The sequence below is a fragment of the Triticum urartu genome, chromosome 7A, assembly GCF_056163025.1.
Source record: "Triticum urartu cultivar PI428250 chromosome 7A, HENAU_Tu73, whole genome shotgun sequence".
Classification (NCBI taxonomy): Eukaryota; Viridiplantae; Streptophyta; class Magnoliopsida; order Poales; family Poaceae; genus Triticum; species Triticum urartu.
This window is the reverse complement of record NC_141879.1, coordinates 142,232,091-142,251,597: the sequence shown is the minus strand read 5'-3', so window position 1 is coordinate 142,251,597 and position 19,507 is coordinate 142,232,091. Positions and strand designations below refer to the sequence as shown.

The window sequence follows — 19,507 nt, the reverse complement described above, 5'->3', positions numbered from 1 at the left end:
GTCGCCGATCGAGGTGAGGTCCACCATAGACGTGGACGGCCTGGTGCAAACAACGTGGAGCTGCCACGTGCTTGTCCATAGTCAAAGGAATATGTATATGACATAAAGAAAGCAATAGCAATAAAACTGAACGGTCAATATGCTAAGCTAACGGATGGGTCATGTTCATCACATCATTCTCCTAATGATGTGATCCTGTTATCAAATGACAACTCATGTCCATGGTTAGGAAACCTTAACCATCTTCGATCAACGAGCTAGCCAAGTAGAGGCTCACTAGGGACTCAGTGTTTTGTCTATGTATTCACACATGTATTAAGGTTTACGGTCAATACAATTCCAGCATGAATAATAAACATTTATCATGAATAAGAAAATATAAAAATAAAAACTTTACTATTGCCTCTAGGGCATATTTCCTTCACCTTCCTCTTCTGGGAAGCCGAACAACTCTAAAGAGAGTTGCAAATGACCAGAGCTAGAGCAAGGACAATAGCTCCACCGGCAACATCACAAAGGACCCAAGCCAAGGCGCCGAGCGACCCATGAATGCGGCACATGAAGTTGAGGTGCGGTCAGGCGGGAAAAGGCGCGGGCACGAGAGAGGGTTTTGGGGTGGGACCGGAGTATCAAACACGTACGTGGCGGCTGTCCGGTTGTCCGCAAAGCTCCCCGTGACCAAAAGCGTCCGCAGAATGATTAGATACGATGTTGAATGACAAAATGCGTCGGGACAGCTCGTTCCGAACTTTTGCATGCGTTTTAGGTGAGCGTTGTGCGTTGTAAGTGCACTTACGAGCTAATATTCGGCAATATCAGACTTTGCCACAATTAATCAACTTTACAAGAGATTGACAAGGCAACTTGGTAGTCAAATTATCAGTAGCCACTTTTCTTGCTAAACATTGGCATGCCAGCATCACTACATTTTCTAAGGACATTTTTAGAGAAAATATTTTAAGAATGCGTGTGGCTAGGTCTTCGTGGACTGAGACTTAACCAAATCTTAGTCAAGTGACCAGGGGCGGAGCCAGGATTTCGACATAGGAGGGGCCAAGCCAAGCTAGTCAAAAAAATCCGATGCAAAAAAAAATAACTGTTATAATATACCACTTCAAGTTATAAAATCACCACCAAATATGTAAAAGTTTTTTCTAAAAAAGAAATGTATTAGCTTAAACTTACCTCTAAGATCGCTAACAAAACCACGGTAAAAAAAGATCGCTAATAAAATGCAAAAAAGAAAATGAAAATAAATCTTAGCTGCTGATTTTATTTCGATGTAGATTAGCATGCAATGCTGTCATCTCTCATTTTACTTCTAGAACTCAAGTGCTTCGGATATGAGTTTATTCTAATGGTGTTTGACAGCGCTTTTCTGTTCATAATTGCCAAACTGAAAGTTTCAAAATTAGCATCACATGTCAGATAACAGAAAAAAAAATCTCATTAATATTTTTGACACGTACAAGATCAAAACTGAGAGAGATTAGTAGTGGTAGACAGTAATACACAGTGCTAACCTTGGGTAGTTCCGTAGTTGCCTAATTCGTTGGCTGGAGATGAGTGCAGCCATATGGATTGCTAGGTCGCCGTCGCGATACCATCGTACGATTTAAATTGATTGCGATCAGGCGGCAACAGGCGACAGAGGGAGAAGGGCGGCTGCGGCCCAAGACATTCATAATCACGGATTAATCACGGGAAAGGTACCGCACTAGACGCTAGGGCTAGGGCTAGCAAGTTTTTTTTTCTTTCTGAGAAACGCTAGGGCTAGTAGCAGCCGATGGAAACATCCGGTCATGAGTGGGCTTCCTCATGGGCCTTTTTCTTTTTTCTGCAATACAGTTGAGAGATAGGGGGGGCCAAGTACACGTAATCACATTTGTTATCGCTAATTACAAACAACCTGGTCAACGTTTGCTCGATCGATAGAGGGGGCCAGGCCCCTGCTCGCCCCCCCCCTTGTCTCCGCCACTGCAAGTGACATATCACATAGAAAAGGAAGAAGACAATTTTTAAAAGAGAATTTTGCACGAGTATTCAAGTTCATGTACTAAGATCTTACGGCTATGATATCGACTTAACTTTAAGTCTCGGTCAACTGAGATTTACCGATCTACGTAATCATGAGAAGTGAGACTTAGGCAAAGTTTGTCTCTCGGAAAAGAGAGAGACACGCTCCTAGGGCAAAGGGGTGTGGACGGCACGACGACTGGACGGACGAGTGAAACCCGGGCCTGCGAGGTGCGCCGCGCACCGGCTTCGTTCCCCACCCCCCGTCTTTAAGCCCGAATTTCGAGAACGAAACGGCCACCGCCCGTCGCCCCTCGGTCTCTTCCGTTCCGTTCCCACACTCCGCCACCCCAGCAGCAAAAGCCACTCGCCCTCGCACTCGCACCGCCGCAACACTCCTCCCATTCCCTGACCTCCTCCTCCCCTCCGCCGCCGCCGCCGCCGCCGCCGCCGCCGCACCACAGCTTCCTTCCACTTCCAGCCTACACCCCAAGCCCCAGCCCACCAGCACCCCAGCTGCGCCCACCGCCGCGCGCGCGCAAGCGGCGGCGGCGGCGCACCCATGGATCCGTCCAACGCCAACGCCAATCCGAAGCCCCCGGCCGGCGCCAATGGCGACGTCGTCCTCATCATGCCGCCCGAGCAGCCGCAGCAGCAGCGGGCCACGGCGGCCGACGCGCCCAAAACCCCGCCAAACCCCGAGAAGCCGCCGCCGCCGACGCCGACCTCGGCGGCGGCCCCGCCGCGCCCGCATCTGCCGAACCCCGAGAAGCCGCCGCAGAGCCCCGCGCGGCCGCCCCTGGCCCCCGCCCAGGGCGCGCTGCTCCGCCGCCGCTCCTCGCTCTCCAAGCCCAAATCCCGCTTCGTGGAGCCGCCGACCCCTACCGCCCCCTCCTCCCACCCGTCCCCGGCGCACCCGGCCTCCACCGCCCAGACCCCGCGCCCCGCCTCCACCCCGCAGACCCCGGGCGAGGGCGACGACGACGACGACGTCTTCCGCAAGGACGGCGCGCCCACCGCCGCCACGGCGGCCAAGTGCCGCCGCAGGGCCTGCATCTCGCTCGAGCTCGCCGTGCTCGTCCTCTTCCTCGCGCTGCTCGTCGTCAGCCTCGTGGCGCGCCCGCTCAAGGGCCACTTCGTGTGGGGGCTGGAGATCTGGAAGTGGTGCGTCATGGTCATCACCGTCTTCTCCGGCCACCTCGTCAGCCACTGGGTCATCGCCTTCGTCGTCTTCCTCATCGAGCGCAACTTCCTGCTCCGCAACAAGGTGCTCTACTTCGTCTTCGGGCTCAAGAACAGCGTGCAGGCCTGCCTCTGGATCGGTCTCGTGCTCATCGCCTGGTCTCAGCTCTTCGACCAGGAGCAGCTGGGCCGCACGGCCAAGACCGCCAGGATCCTCAACTACGTCTCCAGATTCCTCGCCTCCGTGCTCATCGCGTCAGTCATCTGGGTGGTCAAGACATTCATCATGAAGGCCATCGCGTCCACCTTCCACCGGAAGGCCTTCTTTGACCGGATCCAGGAGAGCCTGTTCCACCAGTACGTGCTGCAGACGCTCTCGGGCCCTCCATTGATGGAGCTAGCGGAGAATGTTGGGCGGGAGCCAAGTGGGCGTGTGAGCTTGAGCAGGACGAAGGATGATAAAGGAACGCCCAAGGTGATCGATGCCGTGAAACTGAGGAAGATGAAGCAGGAGAGGATCTCAGCTTGGACGATGAAAGGGCTCATCACGGCAATCCGAAGCTCAAGGCTTTCAACAATATCTCAAAGTATTGAGAGCTTTCATGAGTTTGATGAAACGGAGCAAAAAGATAAGGAGATAAATAGCGAGTGGGAGGCAAAGGCAGCAGCCGATGCCATTTTCAAAAATGTTGCAAGGCAGGGCTACAAGTGAGGATCACGATTGTTGCCTGTTCTTCTCTGAAAACATATTTCCATATGTGCCATTGACCATAGTTCATTTGTGCAGGCACATTGAGGAGCTGGATTTGCTGAGATTTTTCAACAGGGAGGAGGCAGCCTTGGTGCTTCCGATGTTTGAAGGGGCATCAGAGACGGGGAAGATAAAAAGATCTGCTCTGAAAAATTGGGTGGTAATGGAAATTTTAAACTCAGCCACAATTTCCATTTAAAAAATATTTCAGAAGTTATAAGGGGCAATTATCCTATGATGTAGATTGATTCAAGTGTTTCCCGTTTTGTGTTTCAGTTTGACTACAGTTGCAGCAGTCATAATCATGTATAGATTCTTTAGTCTCTAAACAAGTCTTATTTTTTCCCTGGTATAAATCATTTAACTTCTTGAGAAAGGAAAGAATACATACTCCTGCAAAACTGCAAAAGCTGCTGTATATGCCACATTTTGATGCTTCGACGTTGATAAAGTTCTGTATGTATATGAATATTTTTTGTTTCCTTGCTTGATCATTATTTACTGCAGGTAAGTGCATACCTGGACCGCAAGTCACTAGCGCATTCTCTGAATGACACAAAAACCGCAGTCAGCCAACTTCACAGCCTCATCAGAATTCTAGTACTCATTATAATCATCATTATCACTCTGTTGTTGATGGGCATCGCCACGACCAAGATCCTTGTTGTCATCTCATCCCAGCTTCTTGTTGTGGTCTTCATATTTGGAAATGCCTGCAAGACTGTATTTGAGGCCCTCATATTTGTTTTCATCATGCATCCGTTTGATGTTGGGGACCGCTGTGTCATCGATGGAATACAGGTTACTTCTATGCTACCCTTTTTTCAGTTCCCCTTTTCACTGATCTTCTGATGCTGACATGTGTCTATATTGATAATAGATGGTTGTCGAAGAAATGAATATATTAACCACTGTTTTCCTGAAGAATGACAATGAGAAGGTATATTATCCAAACTCTGCATTGTCCACAATGCCAATCAGCAACTTCTACCGAAGCCCTGACATGTACGACACCATCGACTTCGCTATTGATGTTAAAACTTCAATGGAGAGCATCGCAGCTTTGAAATCCAGAATTAAAGGGTATTATTCTTAAGCTTATTCTGTGTTTAATTTACCGCGTCTTATTCTAGACATAGTTCTCTATCGCCAATCCATATATAACTTATCTGACTTAACTTAATCAAGACATGTGTACTTGTTCATATGTGAATAAACAGGTCTGCATATCATGTGAATAGTGGACGAATCATTCAAACTTGGCTTCATTTTTTATTTCTTCCATGTGATCAATTGTCATGGTTCTCTGGGGTTTCAGGTACTTGGAGAGCAAACCTACACGGTGGCACCCTATCCACACGGTAAACCTGAAGGACATCTTGGACGTGAACAAGATCAACATGGCCCTGTGCGCCCAGCACACGATGAACTTCCAGAATATCCGGGAGAAGAGCATCAGGAGGTCCGAGCTTGTGATGGAGCTGAAGAAGATATTCGAGGAGATGTCCATCAGCTACCAGCTTCTGCCTCAAAAGGTCGAGCTTAGCTATGTCGGCACAAACCCGCTGCCCGTGAATGTTTCTCAAGGCAGGTAGAGCGTGGGGAAGATTAACAACTGATGATCCCACGGTCGATGCCACGGAGATTGACGACTGATGGCTAGTTTAGTTTTGCAGTTTGTACTGGAGCTTTTATCATCCCTGTACATGCTTTGCGTTTTGCGAGTTGCGTTTATCTGTACTGGATCACTGGATAATTGTGTGTCACCGTCAGCAGTGTATGGTTTGAACTGAGAATTTGGACCAAGTATTGTCGCTCATCGTTGGTCGTGATGGGGGAGGTTATGGATGGACTTATTGTTGCATCTCATCTTGTTATAACATTTGAGATCATTCGCCATTTCTGATGCTGAGCTTGAAAGAGCGACTCAACCAGAAGTGCCTTTGTGGCATTGTACAAGGAAGTTTGAGTGATCTGTGTATGGTGCAGAAGTTTCTGAGTTTGCACGTCATGCCATTAGTTGGTAGATTTTCATGTAGGGCACTGCTAGAGCACGGCGTGTCATGTGCTCTGTGCGCTCTGTTGTGATCTGCATCTGCGTGTGCTGGTTGCCTTGGCTGAAGTTGTACTCCCTTCGTCATGTGCGCGTTGAGTGTGATCTGCGCCTGCCTGCGCTGAACTTGGTGGATGCTTGTTTCAGTACCTTTGCTTTCTATAAAGAGGGGCCTTAATGGGGTTTTCTCCCACGAGAGAGCGAACACTTGCCCGAGCCCGATAGGTTTTCCGTTTCGTTGTCATATAAAGTAGTAATGTGGAAGAAAGTATCGCGCAGTTGACAACAATGTACTCCCTTCGTTCCTAAATATTTGTCTTTTTAGACAATGTCTATACCTTTACATAAAAATCTACAGGGGAATATGAGCTGCCAACCATCGTTCATGTACACTTTGATCTGAGAACCTGCTGTAGGCAAGTGAAAACTGTTTCTGAATTTCAGAAAGGAAATGGAAAAGAGGGTATGTGTTATATACCTTCAGAGTTTGTCTTCATCGAAAACCTTTCCAAGCGAACAACTATGAATTAAGAAACTGTATTTATAATGCACAAACATTCTCTTCATAAAAATCCATGCATTAACCATCGGGGAGCTCTTCCATATCCTTGCAAAAGTAGTGTGGTTATGTTAGCAACAACTGAAGAGAACACGTATATTTATCTTAGCATCCCAGTGGCAAGGTTAAATATTAAGAAACAATATGCACTATAACGCAACTAATTAATCAGAGCAATTCACTTCCTGTAACCGGAGATATGTAAATAGTAGGTATTCAATCACACTACAATCATAACTGCATATGCATCTCGAATGCCACCATTTGAGCATCATGCACGCCTAGCCAACAAATTGATTATAGTTCGATAAAACTGAAGCAGGTCCCCTTGGAGTTACACCTTTGCAAGGCATGGTTTTCTGACAAATGACGATTGATACTACAACCAAAGGAACAGAAGTACCAAACTGAAAGTTTTCACATATCGCATTGTGTGCTATGGGAGCTTGCCGAGGGTAGGGCTGGCCTTGAGCCTATGACAAGTGGTTTGAGATTAAGCTTGCGGACAGTTTTGGCTGTGATAGACATTACCTATTGATGCTATGGTAGGCAAGGAACAAAAGAAAAAGCAAACACATCCTACATTAGACCTGATCGCATGGGCAGTCGAGCTGCCGCTTTAGGAAACCTTGGGCGCATATGAGCCAGAGGGGCTGTCCGCTACCCATCGGTGGTCGCCGGTGCTGCAACCCTTCTTGCTGCAAGGGTGGATTAGGGAGTTGTCGCCGTTGCTGGAAGGTCCTTGGTGGAGGACATGGGAGAAGATGGTGGTATGGAGAGGAGACTCTTCCTGGCTCGATTGCCACTGGTCTTGTTCCCTGGAGAGCGGGACAAGAGTAGGTGACCACCGATTGTTTGAGGCCTCTCTCAATTGGCTCTCGCACTGCCGACAGTCATCGCCCCTCGTTCCCTGGTGACACCATCGCCAATGGTCGCAGAAAGGGAGAAGAGATGACTGGGCGTACGTCAAGAGATAGTTGAGAAGAGGTGCCGACCTGCAAGAGCTCGTTGTCATCTGCATCACGTATTGCCGCCACCGCCGCCCCGAGAGAGACAATGAGATGTGTTTCGGGAGGAAAATAGGGTTAGTGGAGAGAAAGCTGAGGGGATTGAGGGGAGGGGTCGAACCGGTTGAGTGGACACATGGACGAAAAAACCAGTGAAAGGGTAAACGAAAAAATTCGGTGGAGGAGAGATGTGCGGGAGGAGGGCAGACGAAGGACAACGACGTAAGAGGGGAAACGGAACGCTCCATTTCTTTTAGATAGTAGAGATTTTTCACGCGCTTCAACTGTATCAAGCGTTTCATAATGCTATTTTCAACAATAATTTTGTAATTATGTTTTTTTTTCTGACCACACCGCTTTTTCAACTGTATATTATTACTCCTCCCGTGCGGCTGCACCGGGGCAGCCCCCGCCGGCCGGCTCGAGGCCTCCTCCGCTCCAAGCTCCTCCCTCTCGCCGGCGCTGCTGGGGGTGTTGTCGGGCAAAGCTCGCATGCAATGATGGAGCTTCAAGCTCCTTGTTGGGCGGGCTGGCCTGGCCAAACAGAGGGAAACATCTTATGGGCTGATGTTCCAAGGCCCACAAGTAGAAACTCCAGAAAGCTGGGCGGGCCATGGTCCATTTGGTCTTGCTGTGGCTCCGCTAGTGCCGCGTGGCATGGCAGCGGCAACGGATCTACTCGGCCATAGATCAGATTGAGACGGCGGTGTTCCGCACCGTTAGTGTTGCGGGGAGGCAACGGCCAGGATATGCGACCCTTGATGGCGGACGGTCAAGGTCAGCGGGTGGTGGTGGTGGTGGACGCACCTGATCTAGGTCCTGATGGGTTCAGACGGGCAGCCACCCAAACCATTGTACCGGCTACATCTCAACGTCATCTTGCGTGTTTCCGGGGTAGTCCCGCAACATGAGTAAGTCGGAGGCTCCGGCCCCAGGTGTGGCGGTGGTGGCCTCCTCCTCCATCGGAGGTGGTCAGCCGGCTGGTTGTGGTAGATCTCTAGATCCCACGGCTAGTCCCGGCGGCAAGTTGAGGAGGCGTGGCTGCCGGTGAAAATGGAGCTCTGACTACGGTCATGGCAGGAGACGGCAGCATCTACGCGCGTTACTTTGTTGAAGGCATCGCCATTGCAGCCATCTTCTATCCACTCGCGCTGTTCCGAGGGAAACCTCAGATCTGGGTATCCCGAATTGGACGATGGCGGCGCTCTCAGTGTCACTCTCCCTCATAAGGGCATTGTTTTGGAGCAGCTGCTGGATGAAGGACGCAAGGAGTGGAGCGGTGTACATCTACCGCATCGACACAGTGAGTCTCTGCAGCATTGCGTAGCCGGGTCTCGGTGACGGAGGTGAGGTGATGGACTCGCACAGGGCAGGGGCGCTGTTTGACGTCATGGTGGCGTTGACGGCAGGCCTGGCAAGGTTAATGTGTTAGTACCTGCTCTGAAGATTGATCGGCAGAAGACGATGGTGACGGTCTCTGCAGCGGACGCATGTGGTGCCCGCTAAGAGTGTGTCGGATCGGTGTGTGCCTCAGACCTGACATTGTGACTTGATTGGGGCCTCCGACTTTAAATGTTACTCTTTGATGTGAGGTTTGGGTATACGGCTGAGACAATCTGCACTCATTTATCAAGTGAATAGGAGTAGCGATAGATGTTATCAAGATGATGGCTTCAAACTTATTGATGTATTATTTTGTAAGGTCTTAATGAATAATTAATAAAATAGCTATATGCGTCGTCTAGATGCAGAGGCCGGGGGTCATCCTCCTTTATTTTTTTTAAAAAAAATAGCGTATCTGCACTGCATTCTTTCAACTACATTTCGAATTTCAACTTTCAACTCACGTCATTTACTGTGGTCTGTGGAGTAGTTACGGAAGTAAAGGTTTATCGCTGATTCGCGTCCAAACACAATCGAGACAAACATAGCCAAGCCAGTTAAGCTGGTCAACAAAGCATGGAAGACGGTACTTCTGCATCAAGCATGCACTAGGGAACACAACTGAAGGGTAGCAACATTATTCAGATCGGCAGCACCAAGCGCGGCCGCGCGCCGGCCGGCCGGCTAGCCGACGACGGGGGTCCTGACGACGAGGCCCTGGGACTCCTTGGCGTCGAAGAAGACGCGCACGCGCTTGGCGTTGAAACCCTTGGGCACCTTGACGCCGTCCGGGAGGACCTCGATGGCCACGTCGGACCTGTCGTGGTTGATCTTCATCACCGCCGGCGTCGCCGGGATGCCCACCACCTCCGGCCACGACGTCCTCGTGGGGTCCGCGCCGGCCATTTCAGCGAAAGGATCGATCGGACGGTCAGTGAAAGGAAGGAGTGCTTGAATCTCGGAGATGGATGTGGTTCTGACCTTCTGATGGATGCTTGCTTATATACGAATGCGGCCCATGCCGCCCCTTGCCGGAGCTCCTCGGATTTGTCGCCCGTTGCTAGCTCAGGAGCTGCTTGTTTGCTTCCGTTGTAGTATAAAACCATAGGAATACGGCAAATGATATGCCTTTTTTTGTTGTTGAGAATTGGCAGTGCCGGCGATTTTCTCTCTCCGACCCAGTCATTTCAGGCGACAAGGTCTCCTCCGGCTTTTTGATAACGGACAGGTAGCCCATTCTTGTTCCCTTGTGGGCCTTCAAATAATTTTTTTTGAGGGGTGGGCCTTCAAATAAATAAACTGAAAGGAAATACTGCAGCCTGTTTCTGCCCTTCTATGAAGGCCCATTACCTCATGAATTATTGAGGCGTCAGGAAAAGAAATGTTTCAAGCTTCCTAGGGGCCTATGTGAACATCTGAATATGTTGATAAGGAAATTCTGGTGGGGTAGTAAGGACGGAAAGAGAAAACCGCATTGGGTTTCTTGGCAAACAATGACACAACCAAAGGGTATGGGAGGACTTGGTTTTAAATATTTTGAGTTGTTCAACCTTGCCATGCTTGCTAGGCAAGCATGGAGGTTACTCCAACACCCCGAAACTTTGTGTGCCAGGCTGTTGAGAAGCATTTACTATTCAGAATCATACATCCTCCAAGCAAATCTCGGCGGTCACCCTAGCCAAGTGTGGAGAGCGATAATTGAAGGGAGGGATATCCTGAATCAAGGATTGATCAGAAGGATAGGGAACGGGGAGACAACATACATATGGCGGGACAACTAGTTACCACGGGACGAGATGATGCACCCGTATGGATGTTTAACAGCTACCCCGCCTTCCAGAGTGTCAGAGCTGATTGACCACACATCGGCATCATGGGACAGGGCCAAGGTAGAGGCGACCTTCCTGCCAATGGATGCCCGAGTGGTGTTAGGCATTCCTCTATGCACCCGTAACTTACCCGACTTCTGGAGTTGGCACCACGAGAAGCACGATGTCTTTTCAGTAAAATCAGCATATAGGATGCTCGTGGCAACAAAGCAACGGAGAGAGGATTGGCTTGAAGGCAACTCCGGCTCGTCAAGCGCAAATGCTAAGGAGGGAGCATGGAAATCTTTATGGAAAACTAATGTTCCGGCGAAGGTTCGCATGTTTCTCTGGCGCCTTTCAAAACATTCCCTGCCGACTAATGATATAAGAGCACACCGACATATGTCTGACTCGGTCAGCTGCGGGTTATGTGGAGCACCAGATTCATGGAGGCATTCCTTAGTGGAGTGTACCGCATCAAGATGTGTTTGGGCGTTAAGTGACAGCGAGCTAGTACATAAAATGATGACAGTGGAGGTGCCTTCTGCCAAGCATTGGCTGTTTACTCTGAAGGAAACACTCGAGCACGACATGTTTGTATTGCTATCGGTCACTCTATGGGCCATCTGGTCGGCCAGGCGGAAGGTACTACACGAGGGGATTTTTCAAAGCCCACAATCCACTCAAGCATTTATCCGCAGGTTCATTGATGATCTACATATAGTACAAGGTCAGCAGAGAACACCAGCAGTTCGGGCAAATGTAACCCCTATCTCTACCCGACCAAGGGCCAAGGCACCACCACAGGGCTACGCCAAGATCCATGTTGATGCCGCAGTTAGGCATGAGTGAGGTGGAGCAGCGGCAGCGGTATGCAGGGATGACAGAGGAAATTATCTGGGAAGCTCGGCGTTGGTCGTTTATGGTGTGTGCAACCCAACCACACTGGAAGCGATGGCGTGTAGGGAGGCATTTGCACTCGCAGAGGACCTGAACTTGATGAACTGCGTGATATCAACCGACTGCAAGCAAATGGTGACCGACATCTCCAAAGGAACTTTGGGGGCGCATGGGGCAATTATTAACGAGATCAGGGCAAAAGCCACTTCTTTCAATTCCGTTTTCATATTCGAGGGTCGTGCTGTTAATTATGAGGCACATAGGTTAGCTCATTTTTCTATTTCTCAGGGTTTGGGCCGCCACATCTGGTTTGGCACCCCCCATGACCTTCGTTGTATCCCACATCATGTGGATTTTGGTGATGAATAAAGTTCTACTCACCCCTCAAAAAAAGGAAAAGAAATGTTTTTCTTATGAATTCATATTATGCCTAAAAAATTGGTTTTTTTTCTTTATCTTTCTTTAGTTGTTTTGTTTTTCCAGAGTGGCTTTTATGCACTCGTTTTTGCGGGGGTTTTAAAAGAAGGACCTGGTTTTTTATGCACTCTTTTAGATGGCTCGCTGCATGCGCCAAGTGCCTCATGGTCTGTTATGCAGACCTATTCACTGCGATAGTGCACTCGCCATTGAGATTAACGGAGGTTCAGTGTGAGGTCCATCTCGCACGATTATAGAACTCAAAATGCTCTGCACCTACGGTGACCCAATTATTGACCTCAATCTTGATGTTTGCGAAGATGATGGTCAACATCGTGGACTTGTTACGGAAGATTATTCCTCTCATTTCAAAGTTTCCAGGCAACCTGCTAAAAAAAGTTCCCATGCAACGAGGATGAGGTACAAGACCATTGTTTTCTTTTTCCTGTGCCCACGACCGAGAACCATGGTTGCCCGCCAAGCCTGGACATAAGGGAGGTCTCCCCGGTCAGCAATGCTCAACTCTGGCACGTCAACTCTGTAGCCCATGAGCTTGCCAAGGCGGGTGTTCATTCTGAGTCTTATGACTCCTTCTGGGGGGCCTCTGCCCCCAAATGCATTGTAAAACTATTAGCCAATGACATTGCTGTACGTGAAGTTTAATAGACGTTTCCCTAAAGGAAAACTTGGACACGTCAACTCTGTAGCCCATGAGCTTGCCAAGCTAGGTGTTCATTCTGAGTCTTATGACTCCTTCTGGGAGGCCTCTGCCCCCAAATGCATTGTAAAACTGTTAGCCAATGACATTGCTGTACGTGAAGTTTAATAGACTTTTCCCTAAAGAAAAACTTGGGCGCGTCAACTCTGTAGCCCATGAGTTTGCCAAGCTGGGTGTTCATTCTGAGTCTTATGACTCCTTCTGGGAGGCCTCTGCCCCCAAATGCATTGTAAAACTGTTAGCCAGTGACATTGCTGTACATGAAGTTTAATAGACTTTTCCCTAAAGAAAAACTTGTGCGCGTCAACTCTATAGCCCATGAGCTTGCCAAACCGGGTGGTCATTCTGAGTCTTATGACTCCTTTCGGGAGACCTCTGCCCCTAAATGCATTCTAAAATTGTTAGCCAGTGACATTGCTGTACGCGAAGTTTAATAGACTTTTCCCTAAAAAAAACTCGGGCAAGTCAACCGAGGGCTTAACTACATCCCAAACTCTGATGGAATACCCGGCTTTGAACAAAATGTGTGCCACGAACTCCTGTTCGCACCGGGTTGGATTTGAAGCCCACAAAGTCTGATCCGAAGCTCAAATAGCTTGCTAAGATGCATATTTTTAAGTTCCACAACTTTGACGAGCCGAGCATAAATATGCTCTAGCATTGTACAAGTAATATTTCTCGTCTATGCATGTTGTGTCCATACCAACACCAACTTTATTGGAGCTTGCTATATGCTCTAGCGTTGTACAAGTAATATTTATCGTATATGCATGTTGTGTCCATACCAACACCAACTTTATTGGAGCTTGCTCCACTCTTACATCGTTGAATATTGGTTTGTTCTACCGAGTTTTGTCGAGTTGAGCATTCACACAATTAAGGATGAATTCAGTTGAGCTAAGCTTGAACTGAGCTTACCAAAATTTTCCAAGTCGAACAAGGTGATTGAAGAACCTGTTGTGAACCCATCTAGAATTGTACCATTGCCTTCCACCTCCTTCTACATTTAATGTAACCCTTTTCGCTGTTCTGGCTTCTAAGCTTCTTTGATTCACAATATTTTAAAAACACTTTAATGACAAAAAATACAATGCCCACTTGATTATAGAATAATGTTTGCACCAAACTTTTGCACTTGATAAATGAAAGAAGGTTTCAAGATGGTTTAAGTGGATTTAAAATTTACTATATGAAATATAGTGCAAAGCAATCGTTGAGTATAATTACATTCTACATATCAAATAACATTCAAGAAGTTACTAAGAGCATCTACAAATCAGTCCCCTAAATGTCCTATACAACATGATCATAGAATCTCCTGTGTCCCTTGCAAGCCTCAACCTCTCTCTCTCTCAACCCCGTGCGTTGTCTCCCCCTTCCCATATCTCTCGCTTTGCACATCTAAGAAGAGCTTGTACCTCTACTACTTCTTCACCTCCTTCATGAAAAATGCTCGTCCATATGGAGGACATTTAGCATCACGCCATCACATGCAACCCGCTCCTTCTCCCACTTGTTTCCCATCATCTGCAGGTTTCTGTTTGGCACGACCGCTTGTACGTCTACTACCCCTCCACTTTGTTCCTCTTTGTCATGCAATCAAATTGATTTTTGGTAGCTAGAGCCACCGTTTTTCTTTATCTTCTTGGTGCCACCTTTGAGCACTTCAACAATGGTTTGTCACTTTGGTTCCCATTCAGCTCTTCCAACAACGGGACAAAGTAAACGGCTTTCCCTCGATTTGAGAGTAGAAACTCGCCGCCAACCCAACTAGTAAAGGAAAAATCACGCAAAACAATGCAACAGCCGTAGTGAAATTCAAATGATGACAATGTGAAGCAAATCAAACTTACATGGCTTTGGGCTCCAATGCCACTTTGATTCCAGCTAACCACTTGTGTATAGTCAGTGGCGGACCCAGGAATTGTTGACGCCTCAGGCGAACAACTAATGGCTAAAAACTACCCAGAAAAAACTTCAATTTCAAGGCATACAAGAATCAATCTATGTTTTGCATAACTAATAAGAAACCAAACATGATATTCAATGGCAGCATTTGTTCCATAATGGGTCAACTAATAAAGCAAGACAAATCAAAAGACAATATGTGGCATAGATAAATGATACAGAAGATTGATACCAAATCAAATAATTGGTTGATCCGAGCCTCCCATGACTACATCTTCAATAGCAGACATCGCTAAACCTTCAATTATCAATTTTGAAATGTGAATCAGTGCATAATATAGCAGGCAAAACTAATTAACAATAGATGCAAAATGTGAAAACTTACGTGTAGGACGAGGCAAAACACCTTTACGTGTGCGATAACCTTGAAATCGCTCAATGATCTTGGATTCTTCGATACTAACAAATACATCTCTCTCAATGTAACATACCATTCTATGATTCATACAATCATCACCCATTTTGTTCCTCAATCCCGTCTTGATAATGCTCATTGCTGAGAATGCCCTTTCCATGGTTGCGGTTGCAGCAGGTAAAATCAATGCTAACTCAACCAGACAGTAAACTAAGGGAAAAGTTGTGTGCATATCACTTTTAACCATATTCATGGCAAGATGACCAAGATCATTGCAATTCATCAAATGTGAATCATCTCTTGCTTCCCGAATGAATGAGTCTAGTTGGTTTCTAAGGACAAAAGTAACTTCATATGTAGAGAAATCAGCAGCATACATATTAGCAAGATCTACTAGCTTGTCTTCATTATAATTGGCAAATGAATTCTTGGGGTCAAGACAAGAAATGCATCTCAACAATTGAGTAGACCTTTCAACAAAGCGGTTGTTCAACTCCACAATAAGCTAATCATGCAACACATTGAATATTTCAAATTTGAAATGATGGTTGTAAGTTACCAATTGCCCACCCCAAGACCTTGAACGGCCATTAGCAGTTCTTGTATCTTCCATATTTGGCACTACAATGCTGAATTTGACACAAAAGTCTGTTACCTCTTTAAAGAGGTCATCCCAACCATTCTGCCTTATCTCTTGAATATCCTCCAATGTGGTTTTAATCAATCCCACAACACATACAATATTTTGATTTTTTCAATTGCAAGCATTGTGATAGATTGTTAGTATTGCCCAATAATCTAATCATAAGATGCAATATGAGAACAAATTCAAAAGAATCCATGTGCTTTATCAACCCCGCAGCTGTGGTTCTTTGGGCAACATTATCTGCATCATTGTGTAAATTTTCTAATACCTTTAGAACCGGTTTCCACATCTCAACAAGACGACACAATGTTTTATGATGTGATCCCCACCGAGTATCACCAGGTCTTGCAAGGTTAGTTAGTTGGTTTTTCCCTTTTCCCTCAAGAAGTTCCTCGGACTCTATTTGGTGTACTATTTCATCATGTTGCTCTTGGGCTAATTGATCATGTCTTTTACAAGAAGAATTAACAATGTTAACAACCATGCTTGTGTACTCAAAAAAATCCCTTACTGATGAACAACACTTGCAACAGCAACAACCACTAATTGTAACTGGTGGGCAAAACAATGTATATAATGAGCATAAGGTTTTTCCTCCAAGATCAATCTTTGCAACCCACGAAATTCCCCTCTCATGTTTGAAGCCCCATCATAACCCTGCCCTCTCAAATTAGACATAGATAAGCCAAGATTACCAAACATACCATCCAAAGCTACCTTCAGTGAAGTTGCTTTAGTGTCAGGAACATGCTCAACTGCCATGAATCTCTCAATCACCTCCCCTTGTTTGCCGAGATACCTACAGAAGACAAAGGAGCGTGATTACTATATAAGAACTTTAAGAAAATACACCTATAAGGCTACAATAACACACACACACACAAGCAAATGTACTGACCTCAAACACATAGCCATTTGCTCCTTCATAGATGCATCTCTAGACTCATCAACAAGTAATGCAAATTTACTATCTCCAATCTCCTCAAGAATGGCACTGGTGGTCTCTTTTGCACAAGCCTTGCATAAATCCTTTTGTATCTTATGTGATGTCAGCTTATGGTTATCTCCCGCATCCCCAAATAATTTTGCCACCTTTGGGTCTTTCTTTATGAACAAGTCCAACAACTCTTTAAAGTTACCCTTATTCATTGAGCTAGTAGACTCATCATGACCACGAAAAGCAAGAGCTTGTAGTATAAAAAATTTGACAATACCCAATATAATCAAGAGACGGGCTTTGCATTCTTCTTCTAGCTTCTGAGAACCCCTATCAAAGACATGTGGCAGATTTTGTCTTTGATTTTTGAAATCCTCATAATGTTTCCTAGATTTATTATGAGCACTATCATGCTTGCCAACATGTTGATTAAAAACTTTAGGTCCATCCTTCCAAGATTTGAATCCATTTCTCATGAATGCTTCAATAGCATAGTTTTCAGCTCTTGGTTGCTTAAACAGAAAACAATAAAAGCAAAAGGCTGATCTTTTTTCAATGCTATATTCCAACCAGCCGCGATGATCATTGAACCAATAGTTATGAAAGCTCCTACCATTTATCTTTTCATATGTATGATTAGTTGGTTGGCAAGGACCCTTACTAATGTACTCCCTTCTAGCAAGATCTCTAATGTCTGGATCTAACTCCTCAATTGGTATTCTCTTACCGGGGTCAGATTCAACATCGCCGGTTTGAGTTCAGCTCTAACATTAGGTGGTGTATTATCAGCTGTTTGAGTTAAAGGACCTGTTTCTGCAGTTTCGGTGGTTCGAACTTGAAAAAATGAATTCAATGTCTTGTTTCTTTTATTCATCTTGCCTTCATGTAAAATTTTAGAGAAACAAAAATTTCTCAATGTTAAAACTGGTTTCTACATCTAACAAACACACAAAGAGTGGCATCTAGCAACTAAAATTGTCATCATCCTGACAATATGGCATCTATAAACAAAAACAGGGCATCAAGCCATCAAAACTGTACTAAGAAACAGAGAAAGCAGTCATGAGAGGAAGTGACTACCTCACTGGACGCCGAGCTGCCTGCAGGCTGCAGCCTCGCACCACTCGTGCCCTAGCCGGGTTCGCCGCCTTGCGCCCTCGCCGCGTTGCCGGACAGGCGGACACGACGAACAGGACAGCAGCCACAGGCTGCAGGCCACAGCGGCGCAGCCGGGGGGAGGGGGCGGGCGCTGGATGGGGGAGATCCGGGGGGTGCTGGAAAGGGAGATCCGGGGTGCATGGAGCTGGACCTCGACGATGGGTGGCGATCGGCGACCGGCGATGGCTTAGGGTTCGTCAGTTACTCAGGTCGGGGGCAGAGCGCTGGCTGTGGCTGGTTGCGATGCGAGACGCTGCGGCCTGCGTGTGAGTTGGCCTGGGCTGCCTGGGCTTGGTACTGGGCTGCGCCCCAGGCCAATTTTTTTTTTGAAATATAGGCCGACAATTTTTCCCACGCCCCAGGCAATGGCCTGGGCTGCCTGGGGCCCAAATCCGCCCATGTGTATAGTAACTGACAAACTTATTGACGCTCTCTTGGATGGTGGACCATCTATGTTGGAGAGAGCCCTCATCGTGACTGGTATGGATAAGGTCTGGCTCCACATAGTTCCTTTTCTCATGGTAGAGTTTGTGATTTTTTGCCAATACTTGACGCCATTTTACTCGGTTTCACAAATTGGATCCATGCCTGTGGCCAACCAAGATTCATACAACAACACATCTTCAAAGCTTGTGAATGTCGGGCCTCTTGGATTTGGTACCTTCTTTTAGTGCGCGATGTTTGCCTGACTTTATACATAGAGGAATTGGTATCACCCATCAAAATGCATAGGCTCTTGACCATCATTTATCATGTTCAACATGAACACGTCCTAGAATATGGTTCACAACGAAACTACAATCCCTAGATTGATTCAATGGTATGTGCAACAAACGAAGCAAGCGATGCAAATGACATATGGGGTAAGAATGTATCGGGTCTTGCTCAAGCATATCATCGAACATCAAGTGGGCATGTCCGGTGCTGGCATTTCTCGACATTGTCCGTTGCCTTTGGAGTTGCGGTGATACGTACATCGTGTCCATGGCGGAGGCATACTCTAAGAAGGTATCCGGGATGCCTGGCCGCTAGGAGGCCGGAACGAACTCGGGATCGATCGACGGCTTCTTCCTTTTCCCTAGACCGGATGTGCCCCGGTCCATGCCCTCACCGGCCATCTCCACAGCTTCCCTCTCTGCAACTACCTTCTATGCTGCTTCCTCGACGTGCTGCCGGGCACATCGATTCCTCTGAGCAATGATCTCCGCCTTGCAGGAGACAACGGTCGGGAGCGACACAGACTCCATCGAGGCATCATCCATGGAGGTGTGGGGGATGGGGGTACTCGGCATTGACATCTACGACGGCAGACGAGGATGGCGACGTGGACGGGTAGCAAGCGTGGAGGAGGGCAACGACTCAGACGTGGGAAATGGAGGGCGAACACGGGAGGATGACGGGTGATTTGGTGGACTTGGTCAGTTTGGAGCGGATTTGAGATGAGTCCGGCCTATCGGATCCGACGTCGCGGCCACGGCCAGGCGTCCCATATCCGCCCCACTTATGCGTTAGGTTTCGGGTTGCCGGTTAGCCCATATAGGGCTGGTTTGAGGGGGTCCGGTTGGGTGTCAATTTGGTGACAGGCCATTTGTCCAGACATATAAAGGAATTTGAGGGGTTCAGTTGTAGATGCTCCAAAAGATTCCACT

The 19,507-nt window shown here is 47.2% G+C and overlaps 2 protein-coding genes across 2 annotated transcripts; one reads left to right on the top strand and one right to left on the bottom strand.

The window, feature by feature from the left end:
- Positions 1 to 2,295: 2,295 nt before the first annotated feature.
- Positions 2,296 to 5,813, top strand: LOC125522009 (mechanosensitive ion channel protein 10). Its single transcript, XM_048687071.2, has 5 exons — positions 2,296 to 3,906; positions 3,986 to 4,109; positions 4,457 to 4,750; positions 4,830 to 5,032; positions 5,268 to 5,813. The coding sequence occupies exons 1-5, from the start codon at positions 2,579 to 2,581 to the stop codon at positions 5,542 to 5,544; spliced, it is 2,226 nt and encodes a 741-aa protein (XP_048543028.2). The 5' UTR covers positions 2,296 to 2,578; the 3' UTR covers positions 5,545 to 5,813.
- Positions 5,814 to 15,052: 9,239 nt separating this feature from the next.
- Positions 15,053 to 17,574, bottom strand: LOC147958622 (uncharacterized). Its single transcript, XM_087537499.1, has 2 exons — positions 16,662 to 17,574; positions 15,053 to 16,562 (listed from the first exon to the last, which is right to left on the bottom strand). Exon 2 carries the CDS (start codon positions 15,494 to 15,496, stop codon positions 15,053 to 15,055), a length of 444 nt encoding a protein of 147 aa, XP_087393625.1. The 5' UTR covers positions 15,497 to 16,562; positions 16,662 to 17,574.
- Positions 17,575 to 19,507: the final 1,933 nt, after the last annotated feature.

Bases quoted from the DNA above. Each gene is read 5' to 3' on its own strand.
- LOC125522009 (XM_048687071.2), top strand. From the start codon at position 2,579: ATGGATCCGTCCAACGCCAACGCCAATCCGAAGCCCCCGGCCGGCGCC. The intron at 4,110-4,456 runs GTAATGGAAATT...TATTTACTGCAG, and splicing joins CTGCTCTGAAAAATTGGGTG to GTAAGTGCATACCTGGACCG. The intron at 5,033-5,267 runs GTATTATTCTTA...CTGGGGTTTCAG, and splicing joins TTGAAATCCAGAATTAAAGG to GTACTTGGAGAGCAAACCTA.
- LOC147958622 (XM_087537499.1), bottom strand. From the start codon at position 15,496: ATGTATGCTGCTGATTTCTCTACATATGAAGTTACTTTTGTCCTTAGA.